The sequence below is a fragment of the Erpetoichthys calabaricus genome, chromosome 4 (genome assembly GCF_900747795.2).
Source record: "Erpetoichthys calabaricus chromosome 4, fErpCal1.3, whole genome shotgun sequence".
Lineage (NCBI taxonomy): Eukaryota > Metazoa > Chordata > Cladistia > Polypteriformes > Polypteridae > Erpetoichthys > Erpetoichthys calabaricus.
In genome coordinates, this window is record NC_041397.2 from 169,598,979 (window position 1) to 169,620,940 (window position 21,962).

At 37.3% G+C, this 21,962-nt stretch overlaps 2 protein-coding genes across 8 annotated transcripts in view; one reads left to right on the forward strand and one right to left on the reverse strand.

Annotated features, from left to right (window-relative positions):
• Nucleotides 1-21,962, forward strand: part of jagn1a (jagunal homolog 1a) — a 469,310-nt gene that overhangs the window by 261,358 nt on the left and 185,990 nt on the right. The gene's annotated exons all lie outside the window — the stretch shown is intronic.
• LOC114650354 (type 2 lactosamine alpha-2,3-sialyltransferase-like) overlaps nucleotides 1-21,962 on the reverse strand; it is a 143,071-nt gene that overhangs the window by 35,599 nt on the left and 85,510 nt on the right. For 5 of the 7 annotated variants that reach the window (XM_028799919.2, XM_028799927.2, XM_028799922.2 and 2 more), the window contains 4 exons: nucleotides 16,915-16,977; nucleotides 16,722-16,828; nucleotides 3,042-3,108; nucleotides 1,042-1,137 (listed from right to left, as the gene is read on the reverse strand). In XM_028799919.2, the coding sequence (XP_028655752.1) occupies nucleotides 1,042-1,137; nucleotides 3,042-3,108; nucleotides 16,722-16,828; nucleotides 16,915-16,977 (333 nt within the window). Of the gene's footprint in view, nucleotides 1-1,041; nucleotides 1,138-3,041; nucleotides 3,109-16,721; nucleotides 16,829-16,914; nucleotides 16,978-21,651; nucleotides 21,726-21,962 lie in introns of those variants that run through there. The other 2 variants (XM_051926080.1, XM_028799928.2) reach the window with 2 other exon arrangements.

Sequence of the window (21,962 nt, forward strand, 5' to 3'; positions counted from 1 at the left end):
AATGTGTAAACGTATAAAGATGCATATTATCTCATACATTGCAACAGCATTCAAAGTTTGGTGCAAAAATTAAAAAATGGTTGGTGACCTACTCAAATGATCACTATTGCAAAGCTGCATTTTGTCTGTGGTTAAAACATGTAATGTTATCAATACTTTTATTTCAACAGACAGCAAATGGCTTCTTCATGCAGATGGAACAATAAGGCAACGTACAAGATTTGTTATGAATACAACTCCATCTCTGTCAAATTGGTATCTTCTAGCAAATTCATTGTTGTCCAGCATTTCCAAAACAGAACAAATCACAATCTCTCCTAAATCTTGGTGAAGTTAGGGGCACTTTCGTAAATTAGGAAAATTCATAAAATGCCTTATGGGCGGCACGGTGGCCGCAGTGGGTAGTGCTGCTGCCTCGCAGTTGGGAGACCTGGGGGACCCGGGTTCGCTTCCCGGGCCCTCCCTGCGTGGAGTTTGCATGTTCTCCCCGTGTCTGTGTGGGTTTCCTCGGGCGCTCCGGTTTCCTCCCACAGTCCAAAGACATGCAGGTTAGGTGGATTGGCGATTCTAAATTGGCCCTAGTGTGTGCTTGGTGTATGGGTGTGTTTTGTGTGTGTCCTGCGGTGGGTTGGCACCCCTGCCCGGGATTGGTTCCTGCCTTGTGCCCTGTGTTGGCTGGGATTGGCTCCGGCAGACCCCTGTGACCCTGTGTTCGGATTCAGCGGGTTGGAAAATGGATGGATGGATAAAATGCCTTACATTACATGTTCAATGTAATCATCTCTCTATATAAAAGTATTTGTGGAACATTTGTCTGAATCTGGCCATACCTAGTCTTTTTGACCAAAGTGCTTGCTAAGAAACATTCTTAAACTGGCTGACAAGCTAGCTGGGGATGAATGAACTGCTCTAATTAAAATTGTTCTTATATTCTTAAATATACTGTCCCAGAAATCTAATCTTTGTATTACATTAGAAAATGTCATCAAAATTGTATAAATGTGATATTTTCACAGTAACATTAAGAGTGGTGCTATTTACCTTATGATAACATCAAATGAGTCTATAACAGAACCTAAACTTTTATTTCTCAAGATGGCTCCATTGCCAACAACAACACAGGTGTTACAGCTGCTTCTGTAAAAAAAAAAATAAATAAAAACAAAAAGAAAATGATGTAGTTATAAACAAGTATATAGAACTATATAACTATTGTATTATTCCTTATTTTAAACATCTCAATGTCAGAACATGGCATAAGAGTTTATTTACAGGAAGGCAGTAGGTCAAGATAGCATTTCAGGATCTGTTTTCAAGATCTGTGCTGAGCAGTATGCACCAGTGTTCATGGTAATATTTAATCTTTCCTTAACCCAGTCTGTGATACCAACATGCTTTAAAAGATCCACCATTGTTCCTGTATCTAAAAAATTATATCCAACCTGCCTGAATAATAATTGTTTCATTGCACTCTAGCAATTCTAGCAATGAAGTGCCTCAAGAAACTAGTTATAAACCACATATGCTCTTCTCTGCCAAAAGAACTGCATCCATTACAGTTTGCATATCACTCCAGTAGTTTCACAGTGGATGCCATCACCTTGATACTTCATACAGTATTGGCCCACCTGGACAACAATATAGGGAATTGGGTGTAAATGCTACTTACAAACTATAGTTCTGCCTTTAACTCAATAAACCCCTCTAAGCTAATCAAAAAGCTCAGGTTCTGCATCTGGGCAGTTCATTGTGCAGCCCGATTTTTATTTTCCAAAATGCAAACCACAAATTGTTTTAGTGGATGGCCACACATCATTATCCCCCATTCCAAAGGGCTGTGTTCAGAGTCCTCTATTGTACTCTGTCTACATATACAACTGCATACCTGCACAAGACTCTAACAACACTGTTAAGTTTGATGATGACACAGCTGTATGTAGTAGGCTTTATATTTAACAACAATGAGCTGGCTTATCTAGATGCTGGTGTCAGGACAAGAGTCTATACCTTAATGTCAGCAAGACAAAGGAGCTGATTGTGGACTTTGGGAGAAAACAGCAGAGGCACTACCACCGTCTCTCAGTATCAACAGCATCCAAGTGGAGAGGGTGGACAGATTTAGTCTACATCAGAGGACCTGACCTGGCCCAAGCACATCAACAGAAGGAGAAGAAAGGGCAATGTCTTTACCACCTCAGATGCCTCAAGGATTTCAGGATATCCTCACAGACATTTAAGAACTTCTATACATCCACCATCAAAAGTATTCTGACAGGAATTATCACAATCTGATTAGGAAAAAGCATACAGCAAGATCACACGGTTCTGCAGAGAGTGGTGTGGTCAGCTGAACACATCAATGGGCGTGAGCTCCCTTACTTCCAGGACATCTACACCCAAGTGATTTGGACCAGGACAGAGAAAATTATCCATAACAACAGCCATCCCAAAAAGACATCTTTTCTGTGCTACAGAGTTTTTTTCCACAATTGATCTGCATATTGAATAAAGAAAGTATCTAGAACTACATGATGCTAATATTGTTAACTCTCTCATATTAAGTTTTTAAGTTATTCATTTAGTTATTTATCACATACTTATAATTATTTTAATGACTGTTGAATATTTATAAAGTCATGTATCATTATTTCCCCTTTATATTCTTCTTTAAAGGAAAAGTCATTGGAATTGAGCAGCTAAGTATTTCACTACATATTGTACTGGATGCATAATTTGTATGTGACAAATCTGAGGAGATACCACACCCAATCTCAAAAGACTACCTCTGTTGGCAGCAAATGATTACCTAATACAAGATGAATAACATGCAACCCAAGCCAATGAAAATGTGGCAACAAGAACACAACTGTCAAGATCTGTTCGCCTGTGTATGGGGTTGGGGGTACTGATACAAGATATTATTTACAAATACTGGCACAATAATGCAAAATTAGGGTCCTAGATTTAGAATATTAATTTACTGTACTTGAACAAAGATGATATAAAAACATTATTACTGTAGTTTAACAAATATTACTCACTTTTCTTCATTCCACCCAAATTCACAATCTTCATCAAGCAATCTTAAAATACTACGAAACAGGAATTCTTAAAAGGAAAAAAAAGAAAAATTGTATGATGGTCTAATTTTTTATATGTTATTTTTAAATATATTAACATAAACGTTTTATTCCTACAGGTATAAAGAGGTATGGTTATTGGACTACTTTATGATAATCAGGCCATTTGATTAGCTTTATTGCTACTTCATCCAGTGCACAGCAACAAAGATCCTATTTAGATATCAGGTAGATAACCATATATACAGTAATATCTTCCCATATTGCTAAATTGACTTTTACTTAATAATAAAGCCAATTTTTAATTTTTTTTATAAATAAATTACTAAATGATTTAGTCTGCGGGGCGGCACGGTGGCGCAGTGGGTAGCGCTGCTGCCTCGCAGTTGGGACACCTGGGGACCTGGGTTCGATTCCCGGGTCCTCCCTGCGTGGAGTTTGCATGTTCTCCCCGTGTCTGCGTGGGTTTCCTCCGGGTGCTCCGGTTTCCTCCCACAGTACAAAGACATGCAGGTTAGGTGGATTGGTGATTCTAAATTGGCCCTAGTGTGTGCTTGGTGTGTGGGTGTGTTTGTGTGTGTCCTGCGGTGGGTTGGCGCCCTGCCCGGGATTGGTTCCCTGCCTTGTGCCCTGTGTTGGCTGGGATTGGCTCCAGCAGACCCCCGTGACCCTGTGTTCGGATTCAGCGGGTTAGACAATGGATGGATGGATGGATGGATTTAGTCTGCCAACTCTACCTTACAGAACATAGTGGTTTCTATAATCATCAGTGTATACCAGAATTACCAGGTGCAGGTGCTCTTATACTTGTAAGAATACATAAAACTACTGCAAAAGGCAAAACCTTTAGTTATAAGTTTCAAAAACAGTGGAATGAATGACGCAAATAAATATTACAGATGTCTCATTAAGGAAACATTTTAAGTCAATACTTATTACATGTTGATTTACCATGGTGAACACTTTATTAAACATGCCACTTGGGCTGGCTATACTGTTTTTAATCATTTTAGTCATTGCTGACATTGGCTGTTATTATGTCTTCCTCAAGTGTCTTTCTTTATTCTGAATCCAGCAATAATACTTGGAATAACAGGTTAAGTAAATGGATATTTTTTTAGGAGGTCACCCTACCAATTAGCAAATATAGTATTAAAATGGATATGTTCTCTCTGATGAAATATTCAAAATTAGACTATTGCTATTCTCCACCAACATCAAATATTTCATTGTGACATGTAGCACTAAAGGATACCCAGGTCACCCTAGGAACAACAATTTATGACCCAATTTATTCCTTATGTTCGGAAGCGCTGAACTGCATTATGAAAAAAGTTATGGGATAGCCCTTATCTCATACATACAAGTAAAATTCTGTTACAACGAATATCTTTACAACAAAATTTTCATTACACCGAAGTATTTTTATGGTCCTGACAGTTTCCCCATATGACATGAGTCTATAGAAATCTCGTTACTAAGAAATACATTCAGCAGATACAGGTGGCACAGTGGTAGTGCTGCTGCTTTGCAGTAAGGAGACTGTGGAAAATTGTGGGTTCGCTTCCCGGTTCCTCCCTGTGTGGATAGCGCTTTGAGTACTGAGAAAAGCGCTATATAAATGTAATGAATTATTGAATTATTATTTTTATTATTACAACGAAGTGCACAAGAGACCTTGAAATGCCTGAATGAATCATCCACAGAGCAGTTAGTTCTGTGGTCGCAGCTCAGTTGTGCACAATGATCCCCAAACAGAAACACTAAATTTTTTTTTTCTTTCTTCAAATTTTCCTCGTACTGTTTTTTTTTTTTTTGCTGTTTTTGTTTTTGGTGGTTTTCAGTGATACCTTTTGCTTATTTTTAACTCATTGTCACCATCCTATAGAAATGGCAGACACGAAAAAACAATAACAGTTCATATTAGAAAAAAAAAAAACTTTACATTTTTGTAGCGGCAAAAAGAAAAAAGACATTGCCAGTGAATTTGGAATTTCGCCATCGACACTGTCAACTTTCTTCAAAGACCGAGCAAAAAAAGAAGAAAAATCTCTGGTTGCAAACGTATACGAACTGATGCATTTGTTGACGTTGAAAAAGCAGTTTATGTGGTTCAGTTATTGTTATTCAAGAAACATTCCTATTAATGTGCCACTCATTCAAGAAAGTGATTTGGCTTCTGATTGAGAACTGTGCTGCCCACAACATGCTTCCACATTCAGATAATGTTCGCGTTGAATTCCTCCCACCCAATTGCACAGCAGTGCTTCAGCCATTGGATTTGGGCATCATTTACACTCTGTATTATCGCAAGGAAATGATGAGAAAAATTCTCATCAGCATAACTTCTAGATAGGAGGAGATTAAAATTAATGAGAAAGAAGCTATTAAAATGATTGCAAACGCCCGGACACAAGTTAAAGAAAGCACTATAGTGACAAATACAGAATCTCATTACTACAAAATTATCATTACAGTGAAATATATTTTAGGTCCCTGGCAGTTCGTTATAACGGAATTTTACCTGTATGTTAAAATATCTTGTGCATACAGGATACATTCACGTACGTACAAGATATTTTCATGTACGTACGGGACACTTGCATGTACATACGAGATGTTTTCACATATGTACAGGATACTTTTGCATACGTACGAGATGTTTTCATGTACGTATGGGACACTTGTGTGTACGTATAAGATATTTTCAGATGTTTTATTTATTAAAGGAGTTTTCCTGAGATGGGTCTAACTGCAGCCTGCAATACCTATGACGTACGTCAGGTAAGGCCCACAATGTCAGTCAGGAAATGACCACCGCATGCCCCGTTACACTACGGTTAAGATTAGGGTTGTGGGATGATTATCTGACTCAAAGGATTTAGGTACATGCTTTATGTTTACAGGTATCCATCTTCACACTCGTATGGAGCCCCTGAGGGGATATGTGGGATTTTTATTCTTCCAGGGAAGCAATTTGGAGCGTACAACTTACTATCTCATACCCACCACTTACCATAGCCTGCGCACCAGGTACTTTAAAGCCGCACCAGCCAATACTGTGTGTGCGCTGTATGCATTCATATGAGCACCAAATACCATTGCCTGTAACTGTACATCATTTTCTGGAAACATGAAATATCACTGAACAGTTTGATGTTTTCCTCACACAGTTACATTCAACAGAAATGGATATTCAAGCTTAAAAAAGCAGTTTACATTCAAGCCCAGGTCGTTGGATCCACGAAGCAGCAGCGATAACCACTGCACTAATTTACAGTAAAAGGAAATGACATTAGTCAACTAACTACTTACTTACTAGCTCACAGACAGACATATTGATTGCATGTCCAGTTTGCTCGGTCCAATGCGGGTTCACTAATTTAAGTGAAAAAATACATACACTGGTCATCCCACTTCTCCATTTTCCAGCTAAATACTGCCCGCACTGGTGTAATATGGGGGTAGGAGAAAGGAGTGTAAAATACATCCCAGAAATAACTTCTACTATTTCACTTTTGATAAAAGCTGCAAATATTCTCTCATTGTGCCTAGGGCCACAAATGACAATGCTGGACAAACCTGGTTACTTATGTTTTAATGTGACTGAAGGAAAAACTAACTAACTAAACTTTATTGACAAGTAACATACTTGCTAGGAATTTTACTTGGTGCTACAATAATTCATACAGTAGATAAAATGAAAAAATAAATACAATTAACAGCACAATGCACAATATGATTAAGATACCATCACAAACGTAGTGAATAATAATACATTGCCCAAAAACACAAATATTAAACAATGCAAAATTGAATTCATGCCCAGTAATACATAAAGTAAACAGAATTTAGATTACATGGAATTGTTAGGAGATTAGAGGCAAACATTTATGAATCAGAGACTGGGTTTAGCAGAAAGAAGGCTGGTGTTAATAACAAAACATTAGCTCTCTAATATCACTATCAGGACCATGCAATAGTGTATTATTTTACATTACCTATTATCAAGGTAACAGCTTTAATTTTAAGAGTAAGACATACCAAACAAATAAAAATTTAATTGAAGAGACTGATAAGTTTATTTAGAAAAGATTAAAGTCCATGGAGTAAAACATTTGAGTTGCCCAATGGTGAGAAATGAATATGGTCACATTTACCCAATTTATGGAGAGAAATCAGTTGTATTTAATGGGACAGTCCTTAGTATTATAAGAACTAACACTAATATTACTTTACTAGGTAGGCCCCAAAAATCTGAATTTTTACCCAAATTCTGGTCACAGTCTTAAGGAAGTATGTACCTTCTCTCTTGGTTGAAATGATTTACTCATTTTTATTCTGGGTTCTTCTAACATTCCAAATATATCTATTTTGCTGTAAGGCAATTCTGAAAGTGTATTTAAGTGATAGTAATAAATTAATGTGGATGATAAAATTACAATACAATATGATGATATCAACAGCTGCTGACAGACATTTGATGATGAAAAAATATAGGGCCTAAAAGATTATTTATATTATATATATATATATATATATATATATATATATAAAAAGCCAAATACCACTGACTCACTCATCACGAAATCTCCCGAACCATGAGGACTTGGGACTTGAAATTTGGAATGTAGGTTACCCTTGGCCCATAGGTGCTCACTAAGAAACGGTTTTAAAAATTTGGTCCAAGCACATTCTGTCTGTATGTCTTTCTACTTTATCTCTGTCCACTTTTCATGAGAGAATTACTAAACGGTTTTATATCTGGTTGCTTTCTATAATTTGCTTGAACTTTCCTGTTGATTTTGCGACTTCTCTCATCGTGCGAAGTACCATAGTTCACTTGTGGTACCGATGTATTTATGCAAATCCAATAGAGTGGCTGTGGGCCGAGAGCAGGGGGTCGGGGCCTACCTCGTTCACTCGCCAGCCTCTGTTCGAGTTAGTCTATGACGCCTCGCCACGTGTTGGAGTGCACCTTGCCCCTGCTTAGCTAGCGATACCTACCTGTTTGTTCAACAGACATTATCATCTACAGATTGTTAAGGAGAAGCGTCTTGACGTTTTTGAGAGAGAGAGAGATCAGAGCTCCATGTGTTTTATAGGGTATCTGCTGATTGCCAGAGATATCACGGCCATGTGCTTTTCTCACCACGCAGGGAACGCTTTCCCATCAGAGCTGAATACGATCAGATATAGTGCCAACGTTTATTGATTTTTAAAGTTTGTTCATTACTATGTGGGTGAAGTCATGGGGTACAGCTAGTTCTACATAAAATAAACCATTTTAAACATTTTCCCCAGCATGAAAATTACTATTCTTATTAAGCTCCTAATTATACAACCAGAGTAACAGGAATTGGCAAATGAAATCATGGGCATAGACCAGAAGATGAATCAAAAAGGCTAAATGAATTGAGGGTTTGTCCAGGTCATTATTACTTTAAAGAATTCTACACAAAATGCTCTGATTTTCTTTAAAACTTAATCCAAGTCCGTGAACAGATTCTTCTTCTTTTATACCAGAGCAGTGACATCACTCACTTTTAAATTTTGTATTCATATTTTCATTTTGGACCTGAATCTTTTCTCAGTCAAGCCTTGCTTTTCTAAATCAAGCCTGTAGGTGTGAGTGATGGAATACAGTACTACAACTCCATCAGCCATTATCACAAGAATTGCAGAAAAAAAGTTAAAATTGATCTAGTGGTAGACATGCTTTGCTTTACAACCATGTTATTTTTACATCAAAAGATACAACTATTGGAAGTGTAAAAAATACGTTTTAAAAGGAATACACAGAAAAAATGAAGAAAAACTGCATATCTCAGAACAATCACTTTATTATTCTAGCTCTCCTTACACAAAACTTCTAAGTCCAGAAAGCAAAACTGAGATTTTTACAAAAGATTCTCAACTTGACTTCTTAGGAATAACAAAGAAGAAGCTGGGTCTCCATTTTGTAGTATTACAGATGTACAGAATTAGCAGACCACTTGGGCTGACTTTGAAGTGTGTGATGTTTGAACATTTTATGTAAATGACGCAAGTTGATAGAGGCTTTTCCCATATCATTATTACATTTAAAATTTCAAAAGTTAAAGCTATAACTTTATAGTATTTTCACAGATGAATTGTGCCATACCACCAGATTCTGGCTAATGCTAAGTTGTTTTAATTGCAAAACATTAAGAAACTAATACAAATTATTTCTGCAATGAATGTATGCTGAAATTATCAAATGCTCCTAGATTAAATTTAATTGGTTAAGTGATATAATCTAAATTTACATTACAATGATAAAAATGGATGGATACATTGCTGGCTATGCTATATACTGTACAGATCAGATCCAAGCGGGAGTGAAACACACTACCATGAAATGCCTGATTGATGGAGTGCTGCTAAGAAGGTTGTCTTTCTTCCAAGGTTTCTCATCTCACCAGTGAACTTCTGAAGTCAATGTGATATTTAATTTTTAATTCTTTTCTAATTAATTTGCAAAAATGTGTAAAATCTTGTTTTTTTTGTTGTTCTGGGGTAATAACTGTTTTGTGTGGGGGAAATTTGAATTTATGTAATTTTAGCAAAAAACTATAAATTAACAAAATGTGAAAAAAGTGAAGGTGTCTGAATACTTTCTGAATTCACTGTAAGAGTCTCAGTGTTCCTGCACCGTCAAAGGAACAGAATGATTAATCAAACAAAGGACATAAATTCCTGACTGGAAGAAACAATTAGAGAAGATATGTGTTGCATAAGATGGGATTTTAGGGAAATCTATAAAATGTTCAATTTTATTTGGCAAACAACAAATTTTTAAAAAGAAACAGGCCAATAAAAAGCCAACAAAAAAAGTAAGTATTGTATCATGTTAGCCATTTATGGATGTAGTGAGAAATCAAACAAAATAACACTTTTTAATTGGCTAACTAGAAAGATTACAATATGTATGCTTTTGTGGGCCTCGAAAGCTTGCATATTGTAATCTTTCTAGTTAGCCAATAAACTGTTTAATTTTACTTGACTTCTTACTGGTGTCATGCATATAATTTTGCTCCAGTGAAATTAACTATTAGATATTATCTAGATTAGCTAGTCAGGTGAAAATTGGGGGCATGATCTAGATAGACTAATTGATATATTAATACAGTTTGAGGGAAGGTTCAAAGACAAATGGATAAGTATTCTTGTATATGTTGAATCCTTTTTTCCCTTTCTTTTAAGTCAGAGGTTCATCTTTCCCCAGTTCATAAAGTAAATAAGTACATGTTGATTTTGAATGCATTGGGAGACAAACATGTCTTTGCCACATCTCTTTCAGATTATCATATAATGTGGAAAACAGCTGAGTGTTAAAACTCAATATTTAGGCTGGCCCATTGAGAACAGGATGGTGCTGGATTTGAATACTAGCCTGCTCACTTTGCGGAGATTAAACATCTTTCCCATGATTGAATGAGCTGCTCTTTATTATATATACACACGTTGGTTTTCTTCCCATATTCCAAAAGATGTATAACCCTAATTCCAAAAAAGTTGGGAAGCTGTGTAAAATGTAAATAAAAACAGAATGCATTGATTTGCAAATCTCATAATCTCATATTTTATTCACAATAGAACATAGAAAACATATTGGATGTTAAAACTGAGACATTTTACTATTTCATGAAAATTTAGCTCATTTTGAATTTAATGGCAGCAACACGTCTAAAAAAAGTTAGGACGGGTGCAACAAAATACAAGAAAAGTAAATGGTAATAAAAAGAAACAGCTGGAGGAACATTTAGCAACCAATTAGGTTAACTGGCAATAAGTCAATAACATGATTGGGTAAAAAAAGAGCACCTTCGAGTCTCTCAGAATTAAAGATGGGCAGAGGTTGACCAATCTGGAAAAAACTACATCTTCAAAATTATGGAACAATTTCAGAGTACTGTTCCTCAAAGGAAAATTGTGAAGACTTTGAAAATCTCATATACAGTACATAATATCATCAAATGATTTAGAGAATCTGGAGAAATCTCTGTGCACTACGGACAAGGCAGAAAAATCAATATTGGATGCCCATAATCTTTGGGCCCTCAGGCTGCACTGCATTAAAAACAGGCACGATTCTGTCGTGGAAATCGCTGCATTGGTTCAGGAACACTTCCAGAAATCATGGTCTGTGAACACAGTTCACAATGCCAGCCACAAATGCAGGTTGAAGTTATGTGAACATGATCCAAAAATGCTACCGTCTTCTCTGGGCCAAAGCTCATTTAAAAGAAACTGAGGCAAACTGGAAAACAGTTCAGATGAATCAAAATTTGAAATTTTTTGGAAAACATGCACACTGCATCCTCCAGATTAAAGAGGAGAGGGACGATTCGGCTTGTTATTAGTGCTCAGTTTCAAAAGCCTGCATCTCTGATGATATGGGGGTGCGTTAGTGCCTATGGAATTACAGCTTGCACATCTGGAAAGGCACCCTCAATGATGTAAGGTATATACAGGTTTTAGAGCAACATACAGTTAGGTCCATAAATATTTGGACAGAGACAACTTTATTCTAATTTTGGTTCTGTACATTACCACAATGAATTTTAAATGAAACAACTCAGATGCAGTTGAAGTGCAGACTTTCAGCTTTAATTCAGTGGGATGATCAAAATGATTGCATAAAAATGTGAGGCAACTAAAGCATTTTTTTAACACAATCCCTTCATTTCAGGGGCTCAAAAGTAATTGGACAAATTAAATAACTGGAAATAAAATGTTCATTTCTAATACTTGGTTGAAAACCCTTTGCTGGCAATGACAGCCTGAAGTCTTGAACTCTTGGACATCACCAGATGCTGGGTTTCCTCCTTTTTAATGCTCTGCCAGGCCTTTACTGCAGCAGCTTTCAGTTGCTGTTTGTTTGTGGGCCTTTCTGTCTGAAGTTTAGTCTTCAACAAGTGAAATGCATGCTCAATTGGGTTAAGATCAGGGGCCAAATAAAAAAAAAAAAAAGTTGTCTCTGTCCAAATATTTATGGACCTAACTGTATGCTCCCATCTAAACAACATCTTTTTCAGGGAAGGCCTTACATATTTGAGCAAGGCAATGTTAAACCTCATACTGCATCTATTAGAACAGCATGCCTTCATAATGGAAGAGTCCGGATGCTGAACTGGCCTGCCTGCAGTTCAGACCTTTCACTAATTGAAAATATTTGGCACATGATGAAATGAAAAATACAGTAATCCCTCACGTATCGCGGGGGTTACGTTCCAGAGCCCCCCGCGATAGGTGAAAATCCGCGAAGTAGCGACCTATATTTATTTTATTATTTATACATATTTTAAGGCTTTATAAAACCCTTCCCACACTCTTATAAAACCTTTCTCACTCTCTTGTTAACCTTTCCCACACTCTTATAAACACTTCCTATGCTCTTAAACACTTTCTGCATTCTTAAACACCGCAGACCAACACTGCACACTGCACGCAGCGATCAGATGTCAATGTGTCTGCACTCGCTTTGTGAAGGGGGGGAAGCTGAACTCTGAGCAGAGCAGAAATGTACTTTGTGCTGCTTCTGCCAAAATGCCTGCTTGTCGCTCTGCGCGTTCGGAAGGAGGAGGAGGAGTGGGGGGTGTGTGAGGGCGGAACGCACGTTCGCTCAAACCCCCCGCCCCGGAGGCGCAGTACGCTCCTGCCACTTCGCATTGTCAAGGGGGTGGGGAGCTGAATGAACGCTAAGGAGAAGTGGACTTTGTGCTGGCTTTGTGCTGCTTGTCGCTCTGCGTGTCAATAATTTAAAAGCCTGTACATCACCTATTTTCCTGTCTCACTGTCTTGTCTTGCGTGAAGTTAAAATGTTTATAATAGTGAGATGTTACTCATATCCTTAGCCCGACATCCACATATCATATGTTTTAACAAAGTGTGTTTTATAAGTTTACATGTGTTTAAAGCATGTGGGATGGGTATTTTAAGACTTAAACTATAAAAATGTTTATTTATATGGTCTTTCTATATCGCGGATTTTCTCCTGTTGATGATGGGTCTGGAACATAACTTCCGCGATAGGCGGGCAATCACTTGTATTTAAAAACCCGCGAAGTCGTGAATCCGCGAAAAGTGAACCGCGAAGTAGCAAGGGATTACTGTACATCAAATAAGACCATTGACTGTTGAGCAGCTAGAATCCTATATCAGACAAGAAAAGGAAAACATTCCTGTTCCAAAAGTCCAGCAACTGGTCTCCTCAGTTTCCAGATGTTTATGGACTGTTGTTAAAAGAAGAGGGGATGCTACACAGTGGTAAATATGACCCTATTTTTTGAGATGTGCTGCTGCCATCAAATTCAAAATGACCTCATTCTTATCTTATACACTTTCCCAGTTTAAACATTTAATATGTTTTCTATGTTCTATTGTGAATAAAATATGGGTTTATGAGATTTGCAAATTAGTGCATTCTGTTTTTATTTACATTTTACACAGTGTCCCAACTTTTTTGGAATTAAGATTGTTAGGTTAGGAAACACTAGATTGGACCAGTGTAAGTGTGGAACAGTATGTAAAGTCACCCTAGAATAAAACTCCTGCAATTTCATATGCAGGTTGTTCTCTCTATTCCCATGAGGTATTACTTTCAGGCCTCCCTCATGGCAAAATGTTTAGCTGAGAGCTCTAAATTGGCAGAGTGTGGGAGAATGTGTCCAGTGTTATTCTGGTGCCCTATCCAAGGTTGTTCTCTGCCTTACAGTTAATTCTATCAGGTATGTACTGGCTGATGGTGACTAAGTATTAAGTAAGCTTGATGGAAAAATGAATGGATGATAATTAAGTAAATGGATGGATGACTGACAATGCAAAGCAATAATACCTTACTTTAAAAGAATACTCCTCTTAGCACCTGTTACTCTGTAAAGAAAGGAGAATAAATGAACTGAGACAGCAACCTTTCTGCTTTAACCCATACACTAAGAATAATATTTCTTGTAGTATGAAAACACAAAACCACCAAGACATTTTTTTTTCTTTCCCCTACACTGACTGTTTTTATCATTCTGGTCAACACCAAAACAACCACATTCTAAAATTTTTAGTTAAACATTGTATTATGTCTGGGAGACCATCTAGGAGAAGCTTGGGTTGTTGCTGGAAGAGTTGCTGGTGAGGACACTGGGACACTGTGCTGTAAAAAATGGTGCTGTTTTTCAGATGAGATGTAAAATCGAGGTCCTAGCACTCTTGTGGTCATAAAAGATATCTGGGCAGTGTGAATGAAAAACATCAACAGCTGTATAATTTAAAGATCCTGTTATAAGCACATCTAAAACAGCAAAATCCACACCCAATTTAAAATAATGGACTACTGCATTTTCTTTACGTAATTAAGTGATGTACAAAAAAAACAGATGGTGGAACAAGTCTTAAGGATGTTAGAAACAATAAAATACAAGCAAAAATTAAAATACAGTTTTACAGCACATGTGCTAAGAATGCAAGCTATCGTCAGCTATAAAGAGAATTCCATTGTGTAATGTATTAAAGAAAGAGGTTATGAAAAAATAATAACCTCTTTGCCTCTTTGATTTTCCATAGTTCCAAAAAACTTTAAGCTTCAGGACTTAATCTACAGTATAAACCATGCTGTTGTAGTCAAGGAATCAGATTAATGGGATTAACACTAGAATTACCAAAGTTTACGAGAAAACTCGTAAATCCGTGTAATTTGTGAGCATGGCCTTGTCGATCAAACAGAGGGAGCTCTGCAGTCTACTTGTAACTTTACGCTGTAGGAAGATAAGTAAATAAATCAAGGTAAATAACATTTGATCTGGCTTTTATATAACATATAAATGCTTCTTATGTAAAGACCATCACAAAACAATCATAAACAGGAGTTTGAACAATACGTTGGCGAGCTCTGTAAGCTGTACTGTTTCTTTGAAGGAAAACAGCAGGGTCAGATCAGGGCAAGCATGAACGTGACAGAGCATAAAACTGAATTAAAAAAATGTTAACCTTTACAAGTACCATACATCTACAGCGGCGGTTACAGACTCAAATCAAATGTATGTTTTTAATGTATAATAGTAACAATAAGAACAGCTCACTACTCAAAACGTTTATTTCGGGACATGTTAAGACTCGAACCCAGGACCTTCTGAATAGGAGTCAGCAGCTCTAACCGCTGTACTACCCAAGAAATCAGGATAACAAGCCACACTAACCTGATTTCTTTTTCTTCGGTTATAGTCTTGGGGAACAAAAGCGCATTTGTTCGGTTATACTTGTATCTTTTGTGAAAGTACTTATTTGATATTTGGACTTCAGTCTTCACACATTATACACTTCATGTCTACATTTTGTCGTTAGTACTAAAACATGCAAAAAGTTTGTCTTTTAGATATGTGTTCAACATTTCTGTCATCCTACACTTAAATAGATCTTTATAGACATGGAACACACATGAAATGCATGTGTTCCAAATAACAATATATTTTTTTAGCCTACATACCAGACTCCCTGATAAACAAGGCTTCAGTTGGGAGAGGTTTTTGCAGTTTCTCCGACAGTGGGGGGGATGGTTACTGCTTGCTGCTTGGGATTATCGACACATTTACAAGACAAAAGACGCTGAATGGACAGGTGCGAGTGGATTTAAGGTGGGCCGGATTTACAAGTTTTCTCGTAAACGTTGGTAATTCTAGTGTTAATGCTTGTTACCTTTCCAATCACAGAAAAATGGGCTTGGGGGGGCGAATTAGCTAAAAAAGAAAATTAAAAGAGACAACTTTGCTATGTTTTCCAGCTGTCACAGATAACACTCCAAGATAATTTTGTGGCCTGGTTTTAAAGTGTTCTGATATTATCCTAACTTTCTACCAGACGTATTCTTCAATAGTCTAGGAACAAGGGACTTTACTAATCCAGCACTGCATAAATGAGGTATAATATGGAATTGCCTGCCACCTTGAATACACACGCAACTGTCAATAAACAACAATGTACACAACAAAAAGCACTTGCTAAATTTCTTTTTCTTAGCTTTACCTTTCCTCAACCCTTCAAAAAAGCACAGTAAACAGCACCTCACACTTCCTAATACAGCTCCATGTATACCTTTGTGACTTGAACTCAGTAGTTATCAAAATCTTCCTGCCAAATAAAGCAACCAGTAGAATCACACAATGAATTTAATTTAATGAGACATCAATATACTGAATAGCATGTTATCTGTCCAACCAGGTGGCCTATTATGGAAGATACTGGATGACTGTGCCTGCTTACAGCAGTTATGTTAAGATTAAATGTATAGGGATATATTCCTATTAGCTCAACAGTGAATAAGTAAATTCATAAAAAGTATCAATAGATGGAGGATTAAAAAAAAAAAAGATCACATACAATGATTAACAGTTTAGTTTCATAGCGAGAAGGCTTCTGCTACTATGCATGGCTGGAAAACTATGTATTAGTTACAATTTACAATAGTCAAACATTTTAAATTGAAGAAGTGTTTCATATGGTTGACTATAAGGAGGAAACACCATATATATAAAATGAATGAAAAGGAATCACTTATTGCCTACATTGACATTCGTCCTTGAAAAGTGTGGAGAACCCAAGTAAGATTATTCAAAGAAAAATCCCCACCTGTTTTTAAAGTTCCATAAGGTAATTTGTACTTTGAAAGAGCAAGATCTTTATTTCTTCCATTAATATCAGAACACTGCATAAATGGGTTGTATCCTTTATCAATACTGTAAAGAAAAAACATGCAAAGAAAAACATGAAATGTGTACTGTTCATTCAGAAAACAACTACTATGTAATAAATTACAACTTACACAATACTGGAAATAGTAGCTTCAGTGAAGCAGGGATGAGACAAACTATTCTTCTTTAAAAATCTGAAATGAAGAATTCAGTAGTATTAACTAAGGGGAACAAATTGCAATTTATGTTAGTGTTACAGCAGAATACAAATTTTGATTCTGTTCTTGAATGTTTGCAAGTAGCAATATCTGGATTCCCAGAAATACCATAACCACAAAATGAATATATTGTACATAGCATAATGGCAAAACACCCTGATATATCAAAAAGAAACAAACATTAGGTTAAATTGCAAGCAGTAAATTGGTCCTGGCCATATTTAATTCATGTGTGATGCTGCCAGCATAGGTTCTGATATACACTGACTATGAAATGGATTAAGTGGATCTGAGAATTTTTTTATCATGTGGTTTACCTATGGGTGCAAAAAAGCAAGTGACACAAGCAACACCCACACAATTCCGGGCTGCTTCTAAGAAATCATTAATCAATTTTAATTATGGAATATGTTTTTTTTTTATTATCCTTATGTGTCAAAGCAACCCAACCAATAATCTTTCACCCCTTACAGAATAGGTTCTACACAATTATAGCTCCAGTAATTACAAGTAAAATACTAATACATGTTGCAAGCTGCTATTTTAACTTCTTGATCATACTAGACTTCATGCATTATAGCACTATAATTACACTTTTAACATAAAACCACAAAATTTCACCTTGAATTAAAAAAAATCCTCTCCCACTGTGTTTTGCTATTTCTATCTAGTTAACTGTGGCACCAAAGACTGTGAAAATGGTGCATGTTGATCAGACAAGCAAGTAGTTCACTATTCTCTGTACATGATAATACAACTATGAATACTACTGCAATACTTTTCAATGCAAATTGCTATTGGTTATAAGTTGCCTATTTGCAAACCAAAATGCATTACTTCCACAATCTAACATTATGCACACTTTCAGTGTTGGCACAGCTGTAAAGACTGATACAAAAAACAAAACATTTAAGAAAAGCTTTTTGGTTTTCACTGTGTTACAGAAAAGAATAATTGTAAAATGCTTGTTGTTTCGTATCACAAGCAAGGTTCTATGAAAAATGAAGTAACTCAGTACTAAAAACTAATAGTGTCACTCCCCTTCATCTGACATGAGGGCTTGGAAGATGATGTAAAACTCCATTTCCAAAAAAGCTGGTACGAAATGTAAAATGCAAGTAAAAACAGAAAGCAGTAAGTTGTAAATGTTTTCTGTACATGTAATGAAAGAGGATTGCCTCCACTGCATGTACATCTGGCTAGAGTTGCAACAAAGCTTTGCAAGCAAAAAAGTAAAGATAGTGTTTACAGACAATATAAATTAAATAGAAATCAGAGAATCACAAGATCTCCCCCATTGCAACTGTTACTTAACATTCCAGTGTGATAAAGGTGCTATATAGCATCCGACCTGGCACAGACTGATACATCTTCCCCGTGAACCCTCCATCCACAACACAGTCCCAAAAGCAATTAATATACACAGACCAAACACTCTTCCTCTGGCACCACCACTCCTCCCAGGCAACCTCGTCCTCTTCCTCCCGATTCTGGCCCCAAGTGGTGGTTGCCTGTCCTTTTTATAGCCCACCTGGAAGTGTTCCAGGAGCTTGACCACCTGGGTCTAATTGCACTTCTGGTTGGGGCTGAAGCGTTGTCCAGCTGGGCTGTGGAATCCCTGCAGCACCCCCTGGTGGCCACCCCAGCTCCCAATTGGGCTGTTGAGGACTCCATTTCTCATGGAGCCCTGCGGGAGGTTGAGGCATCACCGCTGGCTAGGGAGGCTGCCACCAAGCATCCCGGGGGAGAGGTATTGAGCTGCCCATAGTCGCTCCCCTGGAACATATGCAGCAGGGGCATCCCGCCACATTAGGTTTTTCAACATTATAGACCCGAGTCGGGTTGACTTGTGCATTAAAGTTTAAAAAATCCAGTACTATCTTGTGAAAACCACCCATAAATTGTTGTAATGTCATAAAAAGTAGTCAAATTAATGTCCAAAACTCACAATACTGAACTGTCTTTTAATCAAAATATAAAATAATACGGACTGAAAAAAAGGACTCAGAATGTGATCTGTTTGAGCTAACATGGATTATTAACCTGCAAGCAATAATGACACCTGAGTAAATAGCAATTAGAAAACCTGCACCTTTTGACCTTATCTGAACACTGTCTCTTTGGACCTTTAGACTCTAGACTCTTTATTCTCATGTTAAACACACTCATTGTATATTTTTAAAACAACTGCCAGAGATTTATCTTTACTGACTTGATTGTTAAGTTATTAGACTTGGGGCATTTATGATTGGAATGGAAAAATAGCCTGAGAAAGGCAAACACTGATTGATTATTCTAATAATCCTGGTTGTTAATTCCATGTGAAGTTAGGCCTTTAAGTTTGGATGCAAGCTGGGCAGATCAGGAAGGAAGAAAAGCAGGCAGAGCAGAGCTGGAGAGAGAAAATCAAGGACAGCCAAGATGGAGAACAGCCCAAAGAAACTGACAAGGCTCTGCATCCAGGCTAAAAAAGACTCATCTTCCATCATCTTCATTTACTGAATAAGTATTTCTAATAAGACTCTTTTTCAAATATGTTTTTTAACCTTTAAAGTTTAATCTCAAATACATTTCTTACTTTTTACTACCACCGGTTATACTGTGTTTTTATCAATGTTGCTTTATAATATTAATTTTATGCTGTTTGATTAGGTAAAGGTATATTGTTAAGAGCACATTGTGTGGGTGATTGCCACATTCCCACAGGAGTTAGCAGCTGAGAAGAGTTTTCAATACAAAGCAGTGAGGTGAGCGGGCACCTGCTTCGATGATTGGCATAGGTGTAGCTCAAGTCTGATACAAACCATTTGGTCTGCTTGTGCACAGCTAGTATGTCTTTTTGCCATCTACATGCAGGTAAAATGGTATAAAGTGGATATCTAATACTCATATAAACAATATACACTCACCGGCCACTTTATTAGGCAAACCTGTACAAATGCTTGTTAATGCAAATATCTAATCAGCCAATTACATGGAAGGAACTCAATGCATTTAGGCATGTAGACATTGTCAAGATGACCTGCTGAAGTTCAAACTGAACATCAGAATGGGGAAGAAAGGTGATTTATGTGACAGGGCTGCTCTGAGTATTTCAGAAACTGCTGATCTACTAGGATTTTCACACACAACCATCTCAAGATTTTATAGGGAATGGTCCAAAAAAGGGAAAATATTCAGTGAGTGGCATTTCTCTGGGTGAAAATGCTTTGTTGGCACCAAAGGTCAGAGGAGAATGGTCAGACTGTGTCGTGTTGATACAAAGGTAACTCAAATAACCATTCGCTATAACTGAGGTATGCAGAAGAGCAACTCTGAAAGCACAACACATCAAAGCTTGAAGCAGATGGGCTATAGCAGCAGGAGACCAACACCGGGTGTCACTCCTGTCAGCTAAGAACAGGTAACCGAGGATACAATTCGCACAGGCTCACCAAAATCAGACAACAGAAGACTGGAGAAACGTTGCCTGAAGAGTCTCAATTTCTGCTGCGACATTCAGATAGCAGGGTCAGAATTTGGCATCAACAATATGAAAGCAAGGATCTATTTTGCTTTGTATCAACAGTTCAGGGCTGGGGGTGGTTGTGTAATGGTGTGGGGGATATTTTCTTGGCACACTTTGGGTCCCTGTATACCAACTGAGCATTGTTTAAATGCCACAGCCTACCTGAGTATTGTTGCTAACCATGTCAATCCCTTTATGACTGCAGAACACCCATCTTCTGATGACTATTTCCAGCAGGATGATATGCCATGTCACAAAGCTCAAATCATCAAACTGGTTTCTTGAACATGACAATGAGTTTACTGTACTCAAATGGCCTCCACAGTCACTAGATCTCAATCCAATAAAGCACCTTTGGGATGTGGTGGAATGGGAGATTCATATCATGAATGTGCAGCAAGTATGTGATGCTATCATATCAACATAGACCAAAATCCCTGAGGAATGTTTGCAGAACTTTGTGGAATCTACGCCATGAAGAATTATGGCAGGTCTCAAGTCAAAAGGGTGTCCAACCCAGCATTAGCAAGGTGTACCTAAAAAAATAGCCAAGGAGTGTAGTTAACAGTAACTGTAGTGTAGGCCAACCAAAATAACGAACACAGGAATTTTTATAATAATATATTTAAAGTATAGAGGTAAGAACAGCTGGTGTGGGTAATTAGCATAGTCCCACAGGGGTTAGCCTTTTTTCTAAAAGTAGCAGCACGGTGAGTGGGCAAATGCTTTGGGTGATTGCCACAGGTGCATCTTAACCATTTGGTTTTCTTATGCTAAACTAGAAAAACTCTTTGCTTAAAGCAGCTGTCCACATGCAGATAAGACTGTACATGTGGGGAGCTACAGTATAAAGCAGATACAGTATATTAAGGCAAAATTCTATGATAACATAATGGTCTAGTTACTTGTACCACTTACAGAATTGTACATATTTGTTTTTCGATATATATACAGTATAAGAAAGAAAAAAAGAAAGAAAGAAATTATATATATTAGACACAGACTACATTGTTAATGATATATTGTAATATGGAACATTTTTATTTCAATTATTGGTTGGTAACTCTGCTAAAAACATAACAGCATTTTCCAAAGATTCACAGCCAAGTTTAGTTGATGTTAACAGTATGTGAATTACCTACCTGTCTCCGAACAGGAGCTTATTCAGATTCTTACTGCCCATCCTATTCCTATTGGCTCTCCTGCCTGACAGGACTTTACTGGGATACAAACACAGGTCACTAGAATTACTAGCACCGTAAATGAGTATGTTTAGCAGCTCAGCTAAATGGAGATCTGTGTTCATCTATCTATCTATCTATCTATCAAGAAGCCCTTATAGCTACTAGCTGTGGCTCCCTCAGCTAAACAATGTGCACCCCTCTGCCTACACTGGTCCTACCCCAAACAGATGTAGGACAGGGCAACATTTGTCTCTGCCTAAAATATGGAT